Raw genomic sequence first — 20275 nt, forward strand, 5'->3', positions numbered from 1 at the left:
GGTGACAAAAAGCATGGTTTTAACTTTCACAGGTGACATCTATATATGTATATAAAAACACACATATTCGAATGCAACATTATGTCAAAATTTCAAGGCAATTTTGCAGATTTAAGATTTTAAACGGATTGTGCTTTTATATCTACATAATATGAAAATGAAGCCAATAATAATTACTGTTATTTGATATATGTACGTATTATAAAAATAAGGGTGTATTTCACCATCTTCTGGATAGCTTTTCCATAGTATATTGTATATTAATAAATAAATACTCGCAATAGATGAAAACTCGGCTCACTTATCTGAAATATTCCGTAGAGTACCGAATAGTAAACTCGAAATTTATAGATAAATAAATCGAAAATATACATCATCCTATGGATAAGCTATCGAGAGAATGGTGAAATACTGAAAGGGATAAGGAATGAAATAAAATCCATTTTACATAATGCATAATAAAAATAATTTATCAAAAATAAGTTTTCTCCTTGGTAATTTTATTTATGTACATATTTCATGAAACAGAGTACCCCACTAATTTGGTAGTTGGAAGAAGTTGTTCCTGCTTATAAATTAGTTAAAAAAATAAAATAACGGTAGAAAATGTATGTTAATTTATGTATAACCTACATAATATCAAGTTTGGCAAAATATTATTTTATATCTTTGAACTATTTTTGGTCATATCGAGCGGTTCGATTCCTTTGTAAAGTGTTGAATAAACATCGGTCCTGCGTTGTTTGGTGGTCGGTATTTGACTGCGTACTTCATCAACAATGGATAAATCTGTAAAAATATACATAAAAAATAAGCGAGTTAAGTAAAACCCTACACAGAAGGCAAAGTAAATTGGAAAAAAATTGTTTAAATCAGTGTTCTCCGCCGAGAGGCAGTGAACAAATCATTAATATTTGTAACATTTATATTGCAATCCTGGCTTTCTAAGAAAAAAACTAACGTGAATTAATATCAACACGATGCGTATTAAGGCTATGGTTAATTTGTATATTTTATTTATTATTTTTATTTTGTTTTTTGACCCAGAACTAAGAAAAATTTTCATCTGCGGCGTTTTCTCAGTTGGTACTAAAAAAATGTTATCTTTGGGGTGCATGGAAAATTTTAAACCTGGGGGCATTTGCAGTGTTGAAGAATTGTGCCCACGCACAATACGAAGCACTGCACTTGCAGTGTCAACCTTATACATATATTAATTTTGCCTTGGATATTACTAGGTTTGTATTTTAAATGTCACTTTATCAAGTATTGTCCTTTAACAAAAATGTATTTTTATTTATTGAAGTTTCTTGCCAGCCCCTACGGGTTAAAGCATTGAAGTGGGGTATGGCATAAAGAAGGTTGAGAAACACTGGTTGAAATAAATAAGAAGACAGATTTAAAAAGTTATTCAAAAATATATTCCTCTTGACAAACAAAAGTGTTTTGGTGCCCTGTCTTATGAGAGGCTGACTATCATCTGGGTCATCTTCACCTTAACTCTGACTGTTCCCATTGGTTTCAATTGTATGAGGTGGGGCATCATTCTCTACTGCGTCCCACATCAATATTGATCCTGGATTAACAGTTGGGTTTTATTGTATTTGTCGCTCCTCATGAGATGTGACCAAGATACATACATATTTGAGTTTTCTTCTTTTTGTGTTCAGTATTTAATTTTTTAGCAATGTAGTTCCTAATTTTACATTGATTGACTTCTAAATTAGTAACGCTATCTTATCTTAAATTAGTAATCTATCTAGGATATTTTGTGTAGTAACAGCGGTAAATGTCTACGTGCCATCAATATCAAAGCATGATGTAGTGTTTCCATGCATATAGCAGTAAGTATCTATGTGCCTTCAATATCAACGCATGATTTAGTGTTTCCATGCATATAACAGTAAGTAACACATGATTTCGATGGCCTAGCGCACACAAGACGTGTTAAGTGCAGTTTTAAGTAAAAACAATGACGTGTTTTGTAAAGCATTTATCAAGATTACTTACTATAGTGCCTGTGCTTTTGTAAATGGAAAGTACAATAAACTCCAAGACGATAAGTAGAAGATGGCAACTGACAAGCGTACCGGCCTTTTATATGTTCGTTCGCATTGTACATTCATCAGAGACATACATTCACTATTATTTCATGGTCTCCGACCTACATTCACTACACAACACTTTGTAAATAGATGTTTCGTGGGAAATTTACATTACCTCGAGGCGAACCTCGAATGGATAAAAAGCAGATACACATTAATTGTGTTGCTCATCTTATAATTAACCTGCAGTATTCTTATAAATTTAAGTTCTCCAGGTTTCCATGTTTCCATGCATATAGCAGAATAGAGAAAGCATAAAATAAACGCACAAACAATACTATATTCTGATATGATATCTTTTGAAATGACCCGACTCAAGTATTTGATTCATTTGGTCATGCCATATCTTTGTCGGGCGTTTCCAACTTTCATTCACTCTTGCGTCTAATATTTTCCTTACCTTCTTTTTTCTTTCATCCGCCCCACATGTCCCTAGTCAGAACAACGTAAGAGTATATATGAGACGATGCATAAACCTGAATGAAGCAAGGATTGTGTGCGAGACAGAGTTGTGTAGCGTTCTATCCTCTCTGCCTACCCTCCGGGGAAACAGCGTGAAAGTTAGTTAACCATATTATAAAATACAATCTCACCAATGTCAGCGACTAGCAACTCATCATCATGACCAGCTCTGGCGACGATCTTCCCCCAAGGGTCCACCAGGGTGGAGTGTCCCCAGGCGATGTATCCGGCCCCGGAGCCCCGTGCGGGACTGATGACCCCCATGAACAGCTGCAGGTCGTTAGCGCGGGAGCGGGTCAGCAGCTCCCAGTGAAGGGGCCCGGTCGTCATGTTAAAAGCTCCCGGATATAGCAACATGTTACAACCTGAAGAAACCGGGAATTGTAAACTGAGGATGAAATAAATAAAAACTCTTCAATTCACCTGTGGTGCCAATTAGTAGGTAATGAGCATTGACGACAATTCCAAGAAATGCTATCGTTGACAATAATTGTCAACTGTTGAATATAACCATTGATAATAACACCGACGTTTACGTGAACACTAATACAAAATAACATTAAAAATGATCCTATAATAATAAAAAAAAATGGATTTAACCATTGGTAATAACACCGACGTTTACGTGAACACTAATAATAACATTGAATAACGATCCTATAATAATAAAAATAATTGGATTTTGGGACTGTTATTTATAACAACAACAGCTATGTTTTACTTGACCTAAGTATACTTGACTACTTGAATCTAAGCGCTACATATCGGCCATATAGAATAGGAGAATCCGCAAATTTACGTATGATATCGTTCAAGTATAAACTGTTACATCTTTTTATTTATTTGCCAACAAGACTGCTAAAACAATACATAGTTACAGACGTCGCTGCGTTGTGTTGAATAATATTTGTAGGTGTTCAGTGATTATTGATATCATTGTCCATTATTAATACAGAAAATTTTCATCAATTGACGTTGACGGCCTAGCTGTTATTTCCAACAGCTAGTTATATTTTGATACAGTACTAGTGCCGTGATAGGAAGAGGACTATCTGAGAAGAAATTTAATAAACTCTTTAAAACAAGGGTCCCATTTGAGAAAATGGATTTTGTTTGATGATTTATATAGCTGTTTCAAGTACATCAAAAATGGATTTTGTTGTTTTGATGTACTTGAAACAGCTATATCTTTAAATATATTTTCACCACACCCCAACCATAAAATTATTGTCTGAAATTAAAGCCTACTTTTGAAATACTACTCCATAAACTGAATCTAAAGTCAGTGGTGGGCCATTTAGTGAAGTTTTATTTGTAAAAAATGTACTTATTTTTTCACATTACAGTAGAATCTCGTTAATTTGAACCTCGATAATTCAAAATTTTAGCCAGAAATTTTTTTCACACAAATGGTTTTTCAATTCGAAATTTACTTTTTTCCGCGCACGAAAATTTGTTTGTGTAATTCCGAAAATTCGATTTTTACGAAAATAAATTATAAAATTAGTATAATTATTATTATTATTATTTTGTAAATCTGAATCGATTTACACTGAATTTCGTATTTTTCGAATTTATTTCGAATATCCGAGTTTGAAGGGCCGAGAATATTCGTTTTACGCGGAAATATGTCGTGGTTTTACGAATTTACACGAAATAACTGAATTTAAAGGATCGGCCGCGAAATTTCGATATACGCAGATATTTTTACGAATTTACATCAAATATCTGAGAAATTAAAGGGTCGGCCGCGTCGAAAATCGGCAAGGAAATTTCGATTTACGCGGATATTTTTACGAATTTATGTCCAATTTCTGAATTTAAAGGGTCGGCTGCGAAATTTCGATTTACGCATAAATATTTCATATTCGTACTAATTTACTTCGAAATATGAATTTAAAGGACCGAAATCTCTATTTATGCGGAAATATATTGTTTTTTTACGAATTTACGTGAAATATCCGATTTTAAGGGGTCAGCCGCGAAAATTTGATTTACGAGGAAATTGTGTGTTGTTTTTATGAATTTACTTCGAATATTTATTGATTTTATTGATACATGATTTTTATTTTATTGATACATGTGGTTTTTTGTCATATTTCACCCTCCATGCTAGGGATGACCCTGTGTTATGGCGGGTGAATTTTACAGTTTGCGGACATAGAATCCATACATTACTATAATATAAAAAAGAAAAATGATGCATAGCTAGTTTGGGTTGCAAGAAGAGGATGGAGAAGTTAGAGAATTATAAGAAGATGAAAAATTTGAGAAATTATTAGTAAATAGATCACACTAATTAATTATGTGTATACTGTACCACTAAGTTAGGGAATAAGGATATATTATGTTTTATCTGAAAGGTGATAAGGTAGTGAAGGTACTTTGTAGTGACCGTTGGTTATTATTCTGGTGGTGTAGTTGTGTTGTAAGAGAGTTTTGTTTTTATATTTGAACAGGAAATGTATTAGCGAGAATTTTAGGTGGAGTTGTCGTATGTTTAATTAAGACCTTATACTCTTTGAGGAATCGAGTGGAGGGGTATCTTGTCAGTCGCTTGTTAATGACACATATTACCAATTTTTGGGTAAACTAGTAGGGATTGGCAGAGAGCGTAGTATACAGTTTTAAAAATTGAGGTAGTAAGGATATTTCTTAGATTTCGTAAAGCATAAGAGAGCTTGCGGATGCATGGGGTTAGACTGGCCAAGTGCTGATCCCAGCGAAGATGTTTATCAATGATGACCCCCAGGTATTTTATGTGTGTGACTTGTTCCAGAATTGGGCAATTACAGGAAGAGCAAGGGTTTTAAAAGAAGAATAAGTGTTTTAAGGGCCGGCCGCGAAATTTCAATTTCCGCGGAAAGACACTGTATTTTTACGAATTTACTTCGAATATACGAGTTAAAAGGGCCGGCTGCGACGGAAATCGGAGATCTCGATTTTCGCAGAAACGTATCATATTCTTACGAATTTATGTCGAATATCCTAAATTAAGGGGTTGGCCGACGCTAATCGGTCGCGAAGATTTTGATTTACGCGGAAATGTGTGGTATTTTTACGAATTTACTTTGAATAACTGAACGTGAAGGGCCGACTGCGGTGGTAATCGGCTTTACAAGGGAATAATTCGTATTATACTCTAAAGATACTACCCGAATTCGAAGAGGCGGCAGAGGAACTAGATTTACGGCGTCTGTTTTTTTTTCATAAAATTTCGAATAACATGGGAATTTGATTTTTGATTTCATTCGAAATTTGATTTTTGATGTCCCTTGTATTTCGAATTAACGAGGTTCTACTGTTCAAAAAAAATCATTTTCACAGATATCAATATATAAAAAACTTCCGCATCTCCGTTGGGATAACTACAGGGAATTATGTATGTTCCTTGGGTTTAAATATAGTTTCCTTTTGATAAAATATTCTTGCACACAAAATACAAGAATTAGAAGAGGGGGAAGACTTAGTTCTCATGTTTAACCTTTTGAACGCGTTAATTTGCTCCGTTTTATCTATACCCGTACGCGGTACATATTTTCAAATACCTATGCACGCAATTAAATGTCAAATTATAGCATTCTGGCATGATTTATTGGACTATATAGACAGAATAGATTATTATCCACAATATGAAAACAAATCCTCGTGTGTCAACACTCTTAGATGTTTATAAAAACAAAAACATAACATTTCATACAAAGACTTACCGTATCTTTAGAATGTGGTCCCGCCATTCACTCGGCGTGTATTTACTTAGGCCACTGCGTTGATAGACACAAGAGGGACACCATGATCACTTATCATTTTTAGTTATGAATGACATACTAGTACTAACGCCATCCGTTAACAAAAATGTAAACTAAAAGGCGCGAAGAGGCGCACTTGATTATCGATCTTTTTATATGAAATACAATTTTATTTTTGAGAAATTCTTGTAGATGTCAGCATCGTGATAGTTCTACGAATGTCCAAGTGAGCAAGAAATACATTTATGACGAAAGAGCGCTGGAATATTGGCCGTCAAAGTTTCCGTATCAACTGTTGATACAGCCGCGTGTGAGTATGAACTTTTTGCCATAACAAAAGTTGATACGGCCGCGTGCAAAGAGTTAAATACATATAGTTGGGACCTTTATAAAGAGATTGATATAGTTGGGACCCTTACAGAGAGATTGATATAAAAAATTTATGTAAAATTATCGGATAGCAATGCATTTTCCGCCATTCAATTAGGACCGGGGTAAAGGGTGAAACTACCATTCCCGCCGGAAGTGTGTTAAAATGATGTTTTTATTAATTAAACACTTTTATAACTTTCTTTCACTTTTTTATTAAAGACCGGTCACTGTGGTGAGGTGTTTGAATCCATAATAAAAAAGTCAAATTAAAATAATTGTCGAATGGTATGTGGGAAACATTTACCCTTTTGCAAGAGACCATGGTTCAATCCAAAGTGCAAGCTATTTGTATTCGTGAGTAATATTAATAATTATGTGAATTCATGGCTAAAATTTAAAAAATACATATATGTATATTTATTTTAACGAACACTTAAAAATTGAAATGGCATGACAACCGGAAGATTATACTGGTCTCTAATGAAAAATTCTACTGTCATTTACAACAACGACATTATGAATAGTGACCTTAACTTTGATTGTATTAATACTGTCCTTCACAAAGTCAAAAATAAGAAAACATTTATTCACATAATGTACAAATATGAACGCATACAATTTTTTCTTCATTCTGTTTCTATGTAAAAAAAATTAGAACAAATTGTACACACTTTTATTTTCAGGATTTTAACCTGTGGCCTTTTGACCCAGAGCCATGGATTATATTTATTTATTTATTTCATTCAAAAACAGTTTTTACATAAAAAGCATACTCTGCACATCTCACTAGGGCATTCCTGTATCAAGATGTGCAGCTTTACAATAATATCATTTTAAAAAAATACATTATATGTAAATTTAAAATAATAACATTAAATTAAATTTAAACCAAAAAGAAAAGTTTTTGACACGGACGTTTCGAGACCGGTAGACAAAAATAAACAAAATTTTAGTAACAAATGTATGAAAAAATAAAAACAAAAGAAGCATAGTAAGTAAGTTGGCAACAATAATATTCTTCTGTTAACTAAAGTACAAGGTACCTGTGCTGGCTTATCAGACACAAGCATAGGGTAACCATACTAACAATTACAACATGGATAGTATGAATAATAGATTATAAGAAAAAATAAAAATATTTTTCCGTTTTATTTGAAAAAGATTTTTCCGTTTTATGACAAAGGTTATCAAATAACAGAAGTTGACTGATAATAGATGACAAGATGATGAAAGTAAAGTATGTTTTGTGAATTCTGAATACATACATTATTAATTTGTATAAAAAATATTGTTTATTATTTACCTATATTAGCATAGACCCGTGCCATTTCCTCAAATCTCAGGTCGTAGCAGATTCCCAAGCCGACCTTTAGATTGCCAATAGTAAAAGTGTTCAAGGAGTCTCCGGCAGTAAGAACTTCCGATTCTACAAACTTTATTTTCCCAGGGATATCAATGTCAAACAAGTGAACCTGCAAGGCAAAATTTCAACTCATTAACATCTAGGGTGCCGCCGTTGCCAACAGGCATAATCAAAACAATCATTTCTCTGAATATAAGTAGCTATTCAGGGGAAAATAGTATTATGAGTTGCATATCCTCCATTAATCAAGCATCCCCACAGCTACAAATCATAGAGGAAACACCACCACATCGATTACGCAGCAATATAGTGTAAAACATGCCTTGGTCATGTGTAATCAGAATTATCACCTTATATGGTGATCTAAGCGCTAACGCAAAAATCATGCCCATAAAAGGGATGATTAACTAAGGATGAGGGGAAGAGAAGGACGGGAGAGACGGGATAGCGGGAGCACACAGAGCAGCGGAACTGCACATCCGAGAGCCGTGGACTCCAGTTGTGGGAGTCGGCAGACGACCCATTGATCACCCACACATAGCAGCGAGGCAGAATGCAGATTTACTCTAAACTCTGGAGGGTTGAACCATGCGATGCACACCAGAGAGCAGCAGCCCAAACGTCCCACATCGGTTCACAGCAGTAAGCACTTTAAAATATATGGTACCCTTAACAAACGTAATGAAACAGAGCCAGTTACTTCCAGCATACAACTGTTCCATGCAATTAGGTTTAAGATAATTTCATAATATTCTGCACAACTTGGTTGCCAAATAAATGGTACATCAGTGTAACTGTATAAAGTGTTTTCATTTTGATGGTTCCTTGAGAGATGGCCTGAACTAGAGATCTGTGAGATTGTTATTAAAAAATCAGGTTAAGACGATGCACTACGTCGTGTAATATTTTAAATTGAGCCGCTATCAATAACAACCCTTACGTACATGGCGATAAGGTTTAAATTCCCGCTTAACACCAATTCGCCTGTTTTAATTTAGGCAAGAAAAAAACCTGGCCAAAAAGTGCCTTTTATTTTATTTTGTGGATGTTCAGGCATAAATATTTAATTTTTTTCTGATCATTTTATAAATAACTTAATTTGCCACATTATACAATAAAATCATAACCGAAAATGGGTTCGTAAGTAGGAGATTTTGAAATTTAAAGCAGTTTTTATAGGCCTATACATTATTTTTTTCTGGGCTTATAAAAAGACTTATATAAAAAATACTCGATTATTTCAAAGGCCAATATGTATTCTACTCGCAGTATTTAATTAAAGCATCTGAAACATTTCTAGGCGACCAAATTTTCAAACCAAAAACACATGATTTTGCATTACTACGTATGGCATCGCCTTAAAGTGTTATAAAATATATATTCTTTTTAACACTATTTATGGTAGATTATTTACTATTTTTATAAATATATAAGCACATTATCTGGTTAGACGGAACAATTGACAAATAGTATAACTTTTCAAAAAACAATTGAATTATTACGAAAATAGAATCACCCGGCACACGGCAGTAATTTTTTATCGGCACATGAAGAGTTAATCTGAGACATACCAAAATGCAAAACAAAATTTGTGTTACCGTAAGGGACCACTAATTTTCAAATATTTTATAGAAATAACGATGGAATAATAAATTCATTATTTAACTCCTCAGGCTAATTTGTTCGTTTTTTTTTTAACAAACAGCTGTTATTCTAGATTCAATTTGTTCACTTTTCGGAACAACTCTTCGTTCTCGTAGAAATCGTTGTCTCCCTTACCGTCATAGTTATAAATATGAACTAAATGGTGTTAAAAAGAAAAAAATACCAAGCTTTACATTCAAATATAGAAGTTAACCACAGATGTCTAGTAAAATATGTATTTTTTATTTATCAGTAATTTTAGTTCAGTGTTTAGATGAAAAACGCCCGGTGAACCATTTTTAAAAGTTTTTAATGTTTGATTTCAAAATTTGAATACTAAAAAATTATATTTATTTCTAACTAGCTGGCGTTTACCCGGCATTGCTCGGGGTTGTGAATCGTTTGGAGTAAAGTTTAGAGGTTGTGAATTCTAGGATAAACATCGACTTTACCCTACTTTCTACAAATATAATATGCATGCATTACATACATAAATCTTCCGGAGGAAATTTTCTAAATGATGGTGAAAACCCTATCAAAATCCGTTGCGTAGTTTATAAGAACCAAGTGCACAATCAGACAGAAGCGGATAACGACTTTATTTTATACTATCACATCTTTAAGAAATGTAAGGGTCAATATGCCAGAGGCCCGAAGGGTTAAGTTAATACGTAAAAACAAGGCCATATTTAAACACCAGTTGCCAAAGCTGCAGCCACAAATTATGGGAAATTCTCTAGCCTCAGCACAACCGTTTTAGCTTGCATTTCAAGGGCTATTGAGCTTTGAAATATCAGACAGCATAAAGCCAAAAAATGCTTTTAAAAACAGCTAAGTACATATATAAAATACCAGGTCCAGAACAATATTTTTTTTTACTTCTCTTACCAGGGTAATATTTATTAAATGAGTGTTAATTAACTGGAACCATAAGACTGATAGATATCAGATATATAGATACCTTTCTATGTTTGGCAATCAGTATCCCCTTGTCATCCCAAACAGTGCAAGTGTTGTACAGCTTGCCATCGCACTTCTCTGGTATGGTCCCTCCAACCACGACCAAACCGGTTTCTCTTGCAGCACTGGCTAAAGCCTGACTTGTTTCTCCAGTGGGGATATCTTCAGAATACTCCTCGAAGAATTCTAATAAATTATCACAATAATTGTATTATTTTTAACTAATGCACAATATATATTAGAAATTTTATGTAACACCATAATAGTCCAATTGGCTCCGGCAATGGTATGCATATATACAGAATTTTGTAAGGTGGAAGGAAACAGGGTAAGGGGATGAGAACTGAAATAGAAAGGTAGGTAAATAAGTGGGTGTTCAAATTTGATAAATAAAATTTAGCAAAACGGTCAATCAAAAGAATATACTCAGAAAAAAGTACTTGGAAACGTCAACAAGAAACAAAAAACAGGCGTACGAACAAGCGAGAAAAGAAACGAATAAGCTGATACGGGGAAAGAAAAGAAAATTCTTGAATGATATACTGCTAAAAATGGAACAGGACTTTGTCAATAATAATCCTAGAGAAGCATATAGGGGAGTAAACTTCTTCAAGAAGGGTTTCAAACCGAATACAACACTATGCAAAGACGCTGATGGATCAATTATATCAGATAAGGAACAAATAAAAACAGTGTGGAAAAACTACTTCTATAAACTTCTCAACCCTAATAGCGACCTGAGAAGTCACCCTACCAATATCCCCACTGAATCAAGTAATGAAGAATCAGCGAATCCACCAACAATGCAAGAAATAAATGCTGCACTAAAGAAACTTAAAAACAACAAATCACCTGGGAAAGACAACCTCCCGGCAGAGTTGTTCAAATATGGAAATGAGCATCTGAGAAATCTGCTACTCAATTTAATAACTAAAATATGGACACTGGAAAAAATCCCAGAGGAATGGCAAATAAGCATAATATGCCCAATTCACAAGAAAGGTGATAAATTAAAATGCGAAAATCATAGAGGCATATCACTCCTATGCACAGCATATAAAATCTACACCATGATACTGAAACAAAGAATTGATAAATATGCAGAAAACCTACTGGGAGAGTATCAGGCAGGCTTCCGCACCGGTAGATCCACAACAGACCAACTGTTCACCGTCAGACAGATCTTGGCAAAGTGCTGGGAATTTGACATAGACATACACCAACTATTCATTGATTTCAAGCAAGCATATGATAGCATAGATCGGGAGTGTCTATATGACATACTACTACAATTCCAGATTCCACCTAAATTGGTTAGGCTCATAAAAGCCACAATGTCAGACTCAAGATGTCAGGTCAAAATAGACGGAGAATTGTCGGAAGAATTTACAGTATCACAGGGACTTAAACAGGGGGACAGTCTGGCTCCCACTCTCTTCAACATTGTGCTCGAACATGTAATACGAAAAACACTAATAGACACTGGCTCCAATATTTGTTTCAAGAGCAGTCAAGTTGTCGGATATGCGGATGACATCAACATTGTCGGAAGATCAATTTCAGCCATTAAGGAGGTCTTCGACCCTTTAGAAATAGCGGCGCGGGAAGTAGGACTGCGAGTTAATGTTGACAAAACAAAAATGATGGTACAGAGCAGGAACCCTTCGCACAGAAGAAGAAGTAGTGCACTATTTAAAGACAACTACTCATACGAAGTGGTCGATCAATTCACCTACCTGGGCTCCAGCCTGACAGAGAACAATGAGGATCCAGCAGAAATCAGAAGAAGAATCACAGCAGCCAACAAAACATACTTCTCTTTGGTGCCAGTGTTTAAGTCACGTAGTGTCCACAGAAAAACCAAAATAACCATATATAAGACCATTGTAAGAACTGTATTGGCATATGGATGTGAGGCGCTGACACTGACAGTAAAGATGGCTGAAATGCTGGATACCTTTGAAAGAAAGGTGCTGAGAAGAATATGTGGACCGGTGAAAGAGGACGAACAGTGGCGTATCCGGCACAATAGAGAATTGTACGATATATATAAGGCCCCTAGCATCTCTGCACACATGAGACTCCTCAGGCTGAGATGGGCTGGTCATGTACAGAGAATGCCGGATACACGCGTCCCAAAAAGAATTCTGACTGGTCACCCAGGTGGAAAGAGAAAAGTGGGAAGACCCAGACTGAGGTGGGAAGATGAGGTAAGAGGGGATGCAGCACAGCTCCTCCAGGTGACAAACTGGAAGTCAGCCGCTGAGGACAGGAGGAGTTGGAGGCGACTGTTGCAGGAGGCCAAAGCTCGATATGGGCTGTAGCGCCATCGAAGAAGATATTTGTTTTTCTTCTTTTAAGAAAGACAAACATTCCCGAGTTATGAATAACCTGACAATATTTGAAAAACTCCCTACCACCATCATAAGCGAAAAATTTTGCTTGTGCAATTATGGAGTACTTAGATAAAATTAAGAATAATATAATAGGTCCCGATGGTCGAGTGGTTTAAGACACCTGTCCCGGTAAGACAATAGGTCCTGGGTTCAATTCCTAGTTGTGACCGTTATCTTTTTATTTTCAGTATCTTGTTCTGTTTCATTTTTCGTTTGGATTTATTAATATTATCTTTGTCTTCAATATTATTATACATTTTCATTTATTTAGAATTAACGGCACAAGTACCATTTACATACATGATAGTTATTGACAGTCATAGTACAAATAGAAAGAAGAAAGAAAAGAAAAATAATAAGATTATATAAGTAAACAAGACAAAACAGAAAAAAATTACATTAGTACAAAGTTAGTGAAAGAATGAAGAAGAAACAAAAACTCAAAACCTGTTATGCAGTGACCTTGTTAAAAAAATGCATTGCTAAAATGTTTAATTAGTAGAGATTTATACTTCAATAGAAGCATATTAAAAACATCAGCTAACATAGCATAAATGTTACCCGTGGTGAATAAAATATTTATAACAGAATTTTAAAAAATATGTTTGTTTAGAATATAGACCAACAAACGCTGATTCTGAACTTATAAGTTTTATTATGTATATGTTATAAATCGTCATTTAAAAACGAATAAAATACCCTTCCATTAAAGCACACTGTTTGGTTGGTACAAATGAACCTGCAATTTCATCACAAACAGTCTACACGAGTAATATATCTATGGTCTACATTGTCTACAACATCAACATAAGGGTTGCTAATAAGTGGAGAATTCTCCGAATTGTGGGGAATTTCTAAGATTTAAGATCAAGCAATGGTTTTTTTGCAGGGAGAAGCTTTTAGTGGGGAAAATGCGAGGATTTAGGGCATTTCTTGATTATCCAACCATAATGAAAAATAATATTTACAATAATTGTGAGAATGCACTGTATTTCGATTTCTGAAAATTATGATGTATTGCAAATTTTAAAAATAAGTCTATTTTTAAAGCCTGAATGAAATACAAAAACCCAAAAATGACTAGATACTAAAACAATGCTAATTTGAATAGAATTTTGTTTCAATTTGGAGGAAAATGAACTCGTGGGGAATTTTAAAATCTCTTCATCTCCTGTGAGTATTTTAGAATCTATACAATGGCAACTCTGGTCCAAATACACATTTAAACCGATGAAAATATTTTAATGCAGGTTTTTAAAACACCGGTATTATCAGGTGCGGTCATGGATGAGTTTTTCCACTTTTATTTAATACGATTACATTAGTAAAGAGATGCTAACATTTTACTAAGGACGGGTTGTTTCGGAGAATCTGAACAATTCATCAAATTTCAACGTTCATTTTCAAGTTCTGTGAAAGATTTTTTCAAGTTCTGTTTTTATTTCAGATTTGTCAAGCAACTAGCCTACAATGATATAAAAACAGAACTTGAATAAGTCTTTCACAGAACCCGAAAATGAACGTTGAAATTTGATGAATTGTTCAAATTCTCCGAAACAACCCGTCCTTAGTGTTCTTCAGCATTAAAAGCCGGTAATCTTAAGAATAAAAAACGTCTCGACTCCCATACAAAATACAAAGCCGGTTGAAAAAGAATTCTTAGGCGTTTTGAGACTGGTGATTGGTGAAGTCACGGGTCACGTTCATAGATTCAATGCGTTTTTTGGAGACCTTACAAATTAAAACTTTGAAAATTATTGTAACTATTAAAACTAACTATAACAATAAAAAATACAGTTATTTGAGTTAGAAGGTTGATAAAAAAATTAAATGACCTTGATCTAAAAGTCGGAACATTAAAGTGAATCAAGCCAAGATTGGGAGGCTGCACTTCTTTCACATCGGAATATTGCCCACCCCATTGGGGCGGTTAAAACTTTTTCCACATACTTGGGTAGTTCACAATAAAATTATAATCACAGTGAGAATCCTTCTCAACTATGCGCAGATGAGGTCACCGGTGTATGCCGATGAGTTAGTATTATATTCTATTATATTGTAATTTATTATAATTTTATGACAAACTAGCTGAAGTCACTGGCAAGTTGTCTGGGCTTTACATAGACTTTCTATAAAAAGTGTTTCATTTGGGGTAATTTGGGGTGCAATACTGGGCAATAAGAATCCTTCTCAACTATGCGCAGATGAGGTCACTGGTGTATGCCGATGAGTTAGTATTATATTTTATTATATTGTAATTTATTATAATTTTATGAAGTCCCTGGCGTGTTGTCTGGGCTTTAACTCTTTGCACGCGGCCGTATCAACTGTTGTTACGGAAAAAAGTCTATACTCACACGCGGCTGTATCAACAGTTGATACGGCAACTTTGACGGCCGATATTCCCGCTCTCTTTCGTCATAAATGTATTTCTTGCTCACTTGGACATTTGTAGAACTATCACGATGCTGACATCTACAAGAATTTCTCAAAAATAAAATTGTATTTCATAAAAAAAGACCGATAACCAAGTGCGCCTCTTCGCGCCTTTTAGTCCTTTAGTTTACATTTTTGTCAACGGATGGCGTTAGTACTAGTTTGTCATTCACAACTTTTCATAACTAAGAATGATAAGTGATCATGGTGTCCCACTTGTGTCTATAAACACAGTGGCCTAAGTACACACACACCGAGAGTGGTTTATTTATGACGCCGAGTGAATGGCGGGACCACATTCAAAAGATACAGTTTCTCTTTGTATGAAATTTTATGTTTTTGTTTTTATAAACATCTAAGAGTGTTGACACACGAGGATTTGTTTTCATATTGTGGAGAATAATCTGTTCTGTCTATATAGTCCAATAAATCATGCCAGAATGCTATAATTTGACATTTAATTGCATGCAAGGTATTTGAAAATATGTACCGCGTACGGGTATAGATAAAACGGAGCAAATTAACGCGTTTTTTTATGAATCAGATATAGACAGTAATTCTCCTCTATTTCAAGTATGCCATAAAAAACAAAGCCAGGCCGCCTCTTTGAGCACAGCAAAGTCTTGTTTTAACTCGACCGTTTGGAATTCCGTATGTCTGTAAATTTGTATGTATATTCTGTTTTCTAAAAACTGCTGCATCCACTTTATTATTCAAGCAAGCCTTACTTTGACTAGATGACTAACTTCGCCTAAGTGGCTAACTTTGGCTGATCTTTTCGAAAGTATGTTACCTACCTTCCTTTTTGAAAAAAAAAAATACATATATATTTTTTTAGTATATTTTATTTAGTTATAAAATTTTACATTTTAAATCTAGTGTACAATTGAATCGTCGTTGAGGTAGTGACGTTTCTTTGGGTCCTAATCTTATCTTAATAATAATATGTAAAAATTCAGCCTGTACTTGTCTGCGCTCGCAAAAGTAGCTTGTAAAGTAGTTGACTGCCGGGGACGCCCGAGGAATACTTAATGCAATACTCTGGACAGGAATGAGATATGGAGTTAAATTAAAGTTGATGAAATGTAGTTTTTTAACAGTAACATTGTGGTATACAGTAGTGAATGGTGGAAGAAGTCGGAGACGCCCGAGAAAGACATTAGAAATGGCGAAGCATTGCGGAGTCCACTAGTATTATACAGGGTGGGGCAAAAATAATCACCCTATCGGAAAACGCTATAACTTTTGGAAATGTCAATTCAGTTTTGACATTTGTGAAGTAAACTTTTATATAGATGCACATAATAAATAAACAAAAGCAGAATACAAATTGACAAGACAAGAATCGGATCACTCCGCAAGAGTGCGGAATAATTGTTTCCATTTTTTTGCGCAACAATTCGTCAGTTGTGTTGGCGCAGAGTGAATTTCGTTGCAGATTTCCTGGCCGTCGGACACCAACTGGACAAACACTGCGGCGTTTGGCCACTCGCCTTGAAGAGACTGGGACAACACGAGATGTTCCCAAGGCTGGCCGCCCTCGGAGCAGCCGTTCTGCTGAGAATATCGCTGCTCTTGACCAAGATGTCGAAGATGAGCCCGGAACATCGACCAGATGACGTGCCACGCAATTGGGCATTAGCCGGCGGTCCCTACGCAGAATTTTGGTGAAAGATTTGAAGATGTCCCCTTACAAAGGGCAGACAGTGCATCAGCTGTTAGCTGTTGACCACCAAACGCGTATAACCTACGCTCAAGCCATCCTGAATCTCAACGAAGAGGTGGACGACTTTTCATGGAAAATATCATGAGCGATGAAGCTTATTTCCATCTTAGCAGTTACATGAATAAACAAAATAATCGTTTCTGGGGCACCGAAAATCCGTGTATCACCCACGAAGAGCCATTACACCCGCTCAAAGTTACTGCGTGGTTTGCTGTTTACGCTGGAGGAGTAATCGGGCCATTTTTTTTTGAGAATGCCGCGGGCCAAACGACGACTGTGGACGGCGCGCGCTACAGAGCCATGATTACCAATTTTTTTCTTCCTCAATTAGATGAATTGGGACTGGAGAATATGTGGTTCCAACAGGACGGTGCAACGGCATACGCACACAGCTCGAGCCACAACCGATATTTTGAAGGAAGCTTTTCCGGGTCGCTTAATCTCTCGTTTTGGTGATTTGCACTGGCCGGCCAGATCACCCGATTTAACCGTTCCAAACTTCTTTATATGGGGTTTTTTGATGTCGCGGGTTTACATGAACAAGCCTCAGACTCTTGAAGCCCTTAAGGAGAATATTCGACAGGAATGCGAGAACCTGTCTATCTATCCAGCAAGAGTGATGGAAAATGTCATAAAACGGGCCAGTATGGTCATCAACTCTGGCGGCGGCCACTTAGCCGATATCATTTTTTCGACTTGATGGAATAAATTTTAAAGGATTAAATAAAAAAAATTCACAAGCAGTACCAAAGTTTATCATTAAAAAAAAAATTAGAGCAAAAGAACATTGGATGATTACGTTTGCCCCACCTTGTATAATATTTACACGTGAGAACCAAGCTTCGTATACCCCATAATATTTTATAAGAAAAATAATTCAGTCAAAAGTGACAACATGTAAATTCTGTTATACAATAATATTATTACTTATTTACTGTCTGGTAGCAACCAGAGAGTAAATAAGTCAAGTTTATTGTTTTTGGTGGGATGAATTTTTATAATGAGAAAGTCAATAAGAAAATCAAATAAGATAAGATAGATGGTTCATACATAAAGGGATCATGTTCAACAGTAAATTCATGTTTTATGTATTAGCAAAAGACTTATCTTGGTAAACTACTGTTATCAGTTATAATACAGAATCTGTCTGATAAATTAAATTTCAGAGAAAAATCTTTATGTTGAGGGGTTCAAACTCTCTTCACATTTCCTAGCTGAACAGTCAAAGTTCTCTCATATCTGAGAATAAATTTGTAATGAATGAAAAAATAGATAAATTTGATGACCATCAAATCGTCAGTCATCGCCATTTTGAATTTTTGACATTCCTCGTTTTACGTCTATTCTAAGTGAGTTTGAACAATTTGCGATCACCCGACAGGCATATTAACATGATCGTTATAAATAATTAGTCGCCTGAAATATCAATACAAGTTGAAAATATCTCCCGAGTAAAAGTAATGCCGCCAACGGGAATTGAACCCGTACCTTCTGATGTCCGGTCAGGTGCTCTGAAACCACTGAGCTATGTCGGCTTATTTCCAACCCGCCAAATAATTCAATATGTACTAGTACCTCAATCAACAATTACTGCGTATTATTATTTTTTTTTTGGCATTAATTTTAGTCGGGAGATATTTTCAATTTGTATCGATATTTCAGGCGACTAATTATTGCTTATAATTATTTGTTATCCATTATGCTACGCATAAAACCTTGTTTTATAAACATTAGTTTATCATTAAAAAAAAAAACGATCGTTATGCTACACAGCTATCAGCTACATCAGTGTTAACGGGGACTGTTGATATTAAAAATTCAAAATGTTGGTCGGTATAAAAGTCATCTAATTTGATGTGACGAGTACATTTATTTGAAACACCCCAACCTTAGAATACTATTATACCTTAGAAAATTATTTTTAATCAAGCTTTAAATTTTTTATATTAACTTCCCGCAGGAAGCCCGCGGAGGAAATAACCTCTCTCATTTAATATATATTTTAGTTTGTGAATAAACAAATAAGTTATGGCTTACGCGTTCCGTAGGGAGAATTAAAACATTCGGGAAGGGCGACCAACTGAGCCCCCTTGCTTTTAGCTTTGCGAATATGGTCCACAGCCCTTTTTATGTTAATTTTTTTATCCGAGCCAACGGCCATCTGGATGAAGGCAACCCGCAACCCTAAAATTAAAACATGTTTATTACATTATTAGTCGGCCAATAAATAAGGTAAGATTACATACTAATTTAATAACGATTATCTTTGTTTATTTAGATCCATTAAAATACAGTTTATCAATGTGTTAGTTAGTCAATTTAATGTTATTATCGTGATATAGGAACTTTCAGAGGCCTGCTGTTGGTTTTGAACTGAATGTAGGCATGATATTGATATCACAACGAGTTTAAATTAAACAAAAAAAAAATTCTAACTGAAATTTACACAATGAATGACAGCGCAATATATTCACTAGCCACTGATGTTTGTTTCAATAAAAATATATATAAATAATCTTTTACCCACCGTCAGTAAAAGATTGGTCAAATAAAGGCTTCGGTGTCGTACAAAATCTGGGATGCGCAGCATCAGTTGAGCTGACATCTGCCATTTTTATCAAATTATAAAATTTACTATGTTATATGATTTAATTAACTCAACAGCACGAATTACCTCGCAAGAACATTTCACAGTATGTAAGTTAGGGTAATTTATCAGTATTGAGCAAATCAAGCGGTAGTTCTTTATTATTTAAGTTATCTAGATTTATCAGCACTATCGGCAGAAGCATAAATAAACCAAAAAGTGCCAAAAAGTCTTGAATCTGTCCATAGATATATCCCTGTCTGAAGTTATCAGTTTGACTTTTGACATTTGCAAATTTGCAATGCAGAGATCAAACAATAATTCTTTCCGCCTTTTGGCATTTTTCAAAAATTGTGTTAAGTCTTCAATGCCATAGTTCCTCCTGAGGAACATGAACAAAAAAATAATATATCTTGATTATGTCAAACAAACCGTCCCATATTTTGCGTATCGCTTGTGAAGGATTTTCCTATTA

At 35.0% G+C, this 20275-nt stretch overlaps 1 protein-coding gene across 2 annotated transcripts; it reads right to left on the minus strand.

The window, feature by feature from the left end:
* Positions 1 to 442: 442 nt before the first annotated feature.
* LOC149425796 (omega-amidase NIT2) lies at positions 443 to 20047 on the minus strand. 2 transcript variants are annotated; one of them, XM_089641705.1, is made up of 6 exons: positions 19888 to 20047; positions 19251 to 19397; positions 10657 to 10841; positions 7992 to 8160; positions 2699 to 2932; positions 443 to 789 (listed from the first exon to the last, which is right to left on the minus strand). In XM_089641705.1, the coding sequence occupies exons 1-6, from the start codon at positions 19898 to 19900 to the stop codon at positions 662 to 664; spliced, it is 876 nt and encodes a 291-aa protein (XP_089497831.1). In that variant the 5' UTR covers positions 19901 to 20047; the 3' UTR covers positions 443 to 661. The 2 variants fall into 2 exon arrangements, with proteins under 2 accessions (XP_089497831.1, XP_089497826.1); XM_089641700.1 differs by having other exon boundaries at positions 19741 to 20047.
* Between the last annotated feature and the right edge of the window lie 228 nt (positions 20048 to 20275).

Source organism: Hesperophylax consimilis, chromosome 2, assembly GCF_061612785.1.
Source record: "Hesperophylax consimilis isolate HC1 chromosome 2, BYU_Hcon_1.0, whole genome shotgun sequence".
In the NCBI taxonomy this organism is placed as follows: Eukaryota; Metazoa; Arthropoda; class Insecta; order Trichoptera; family Limnephilidae; genus Hesperophylax; species Hesperophylax consimilis.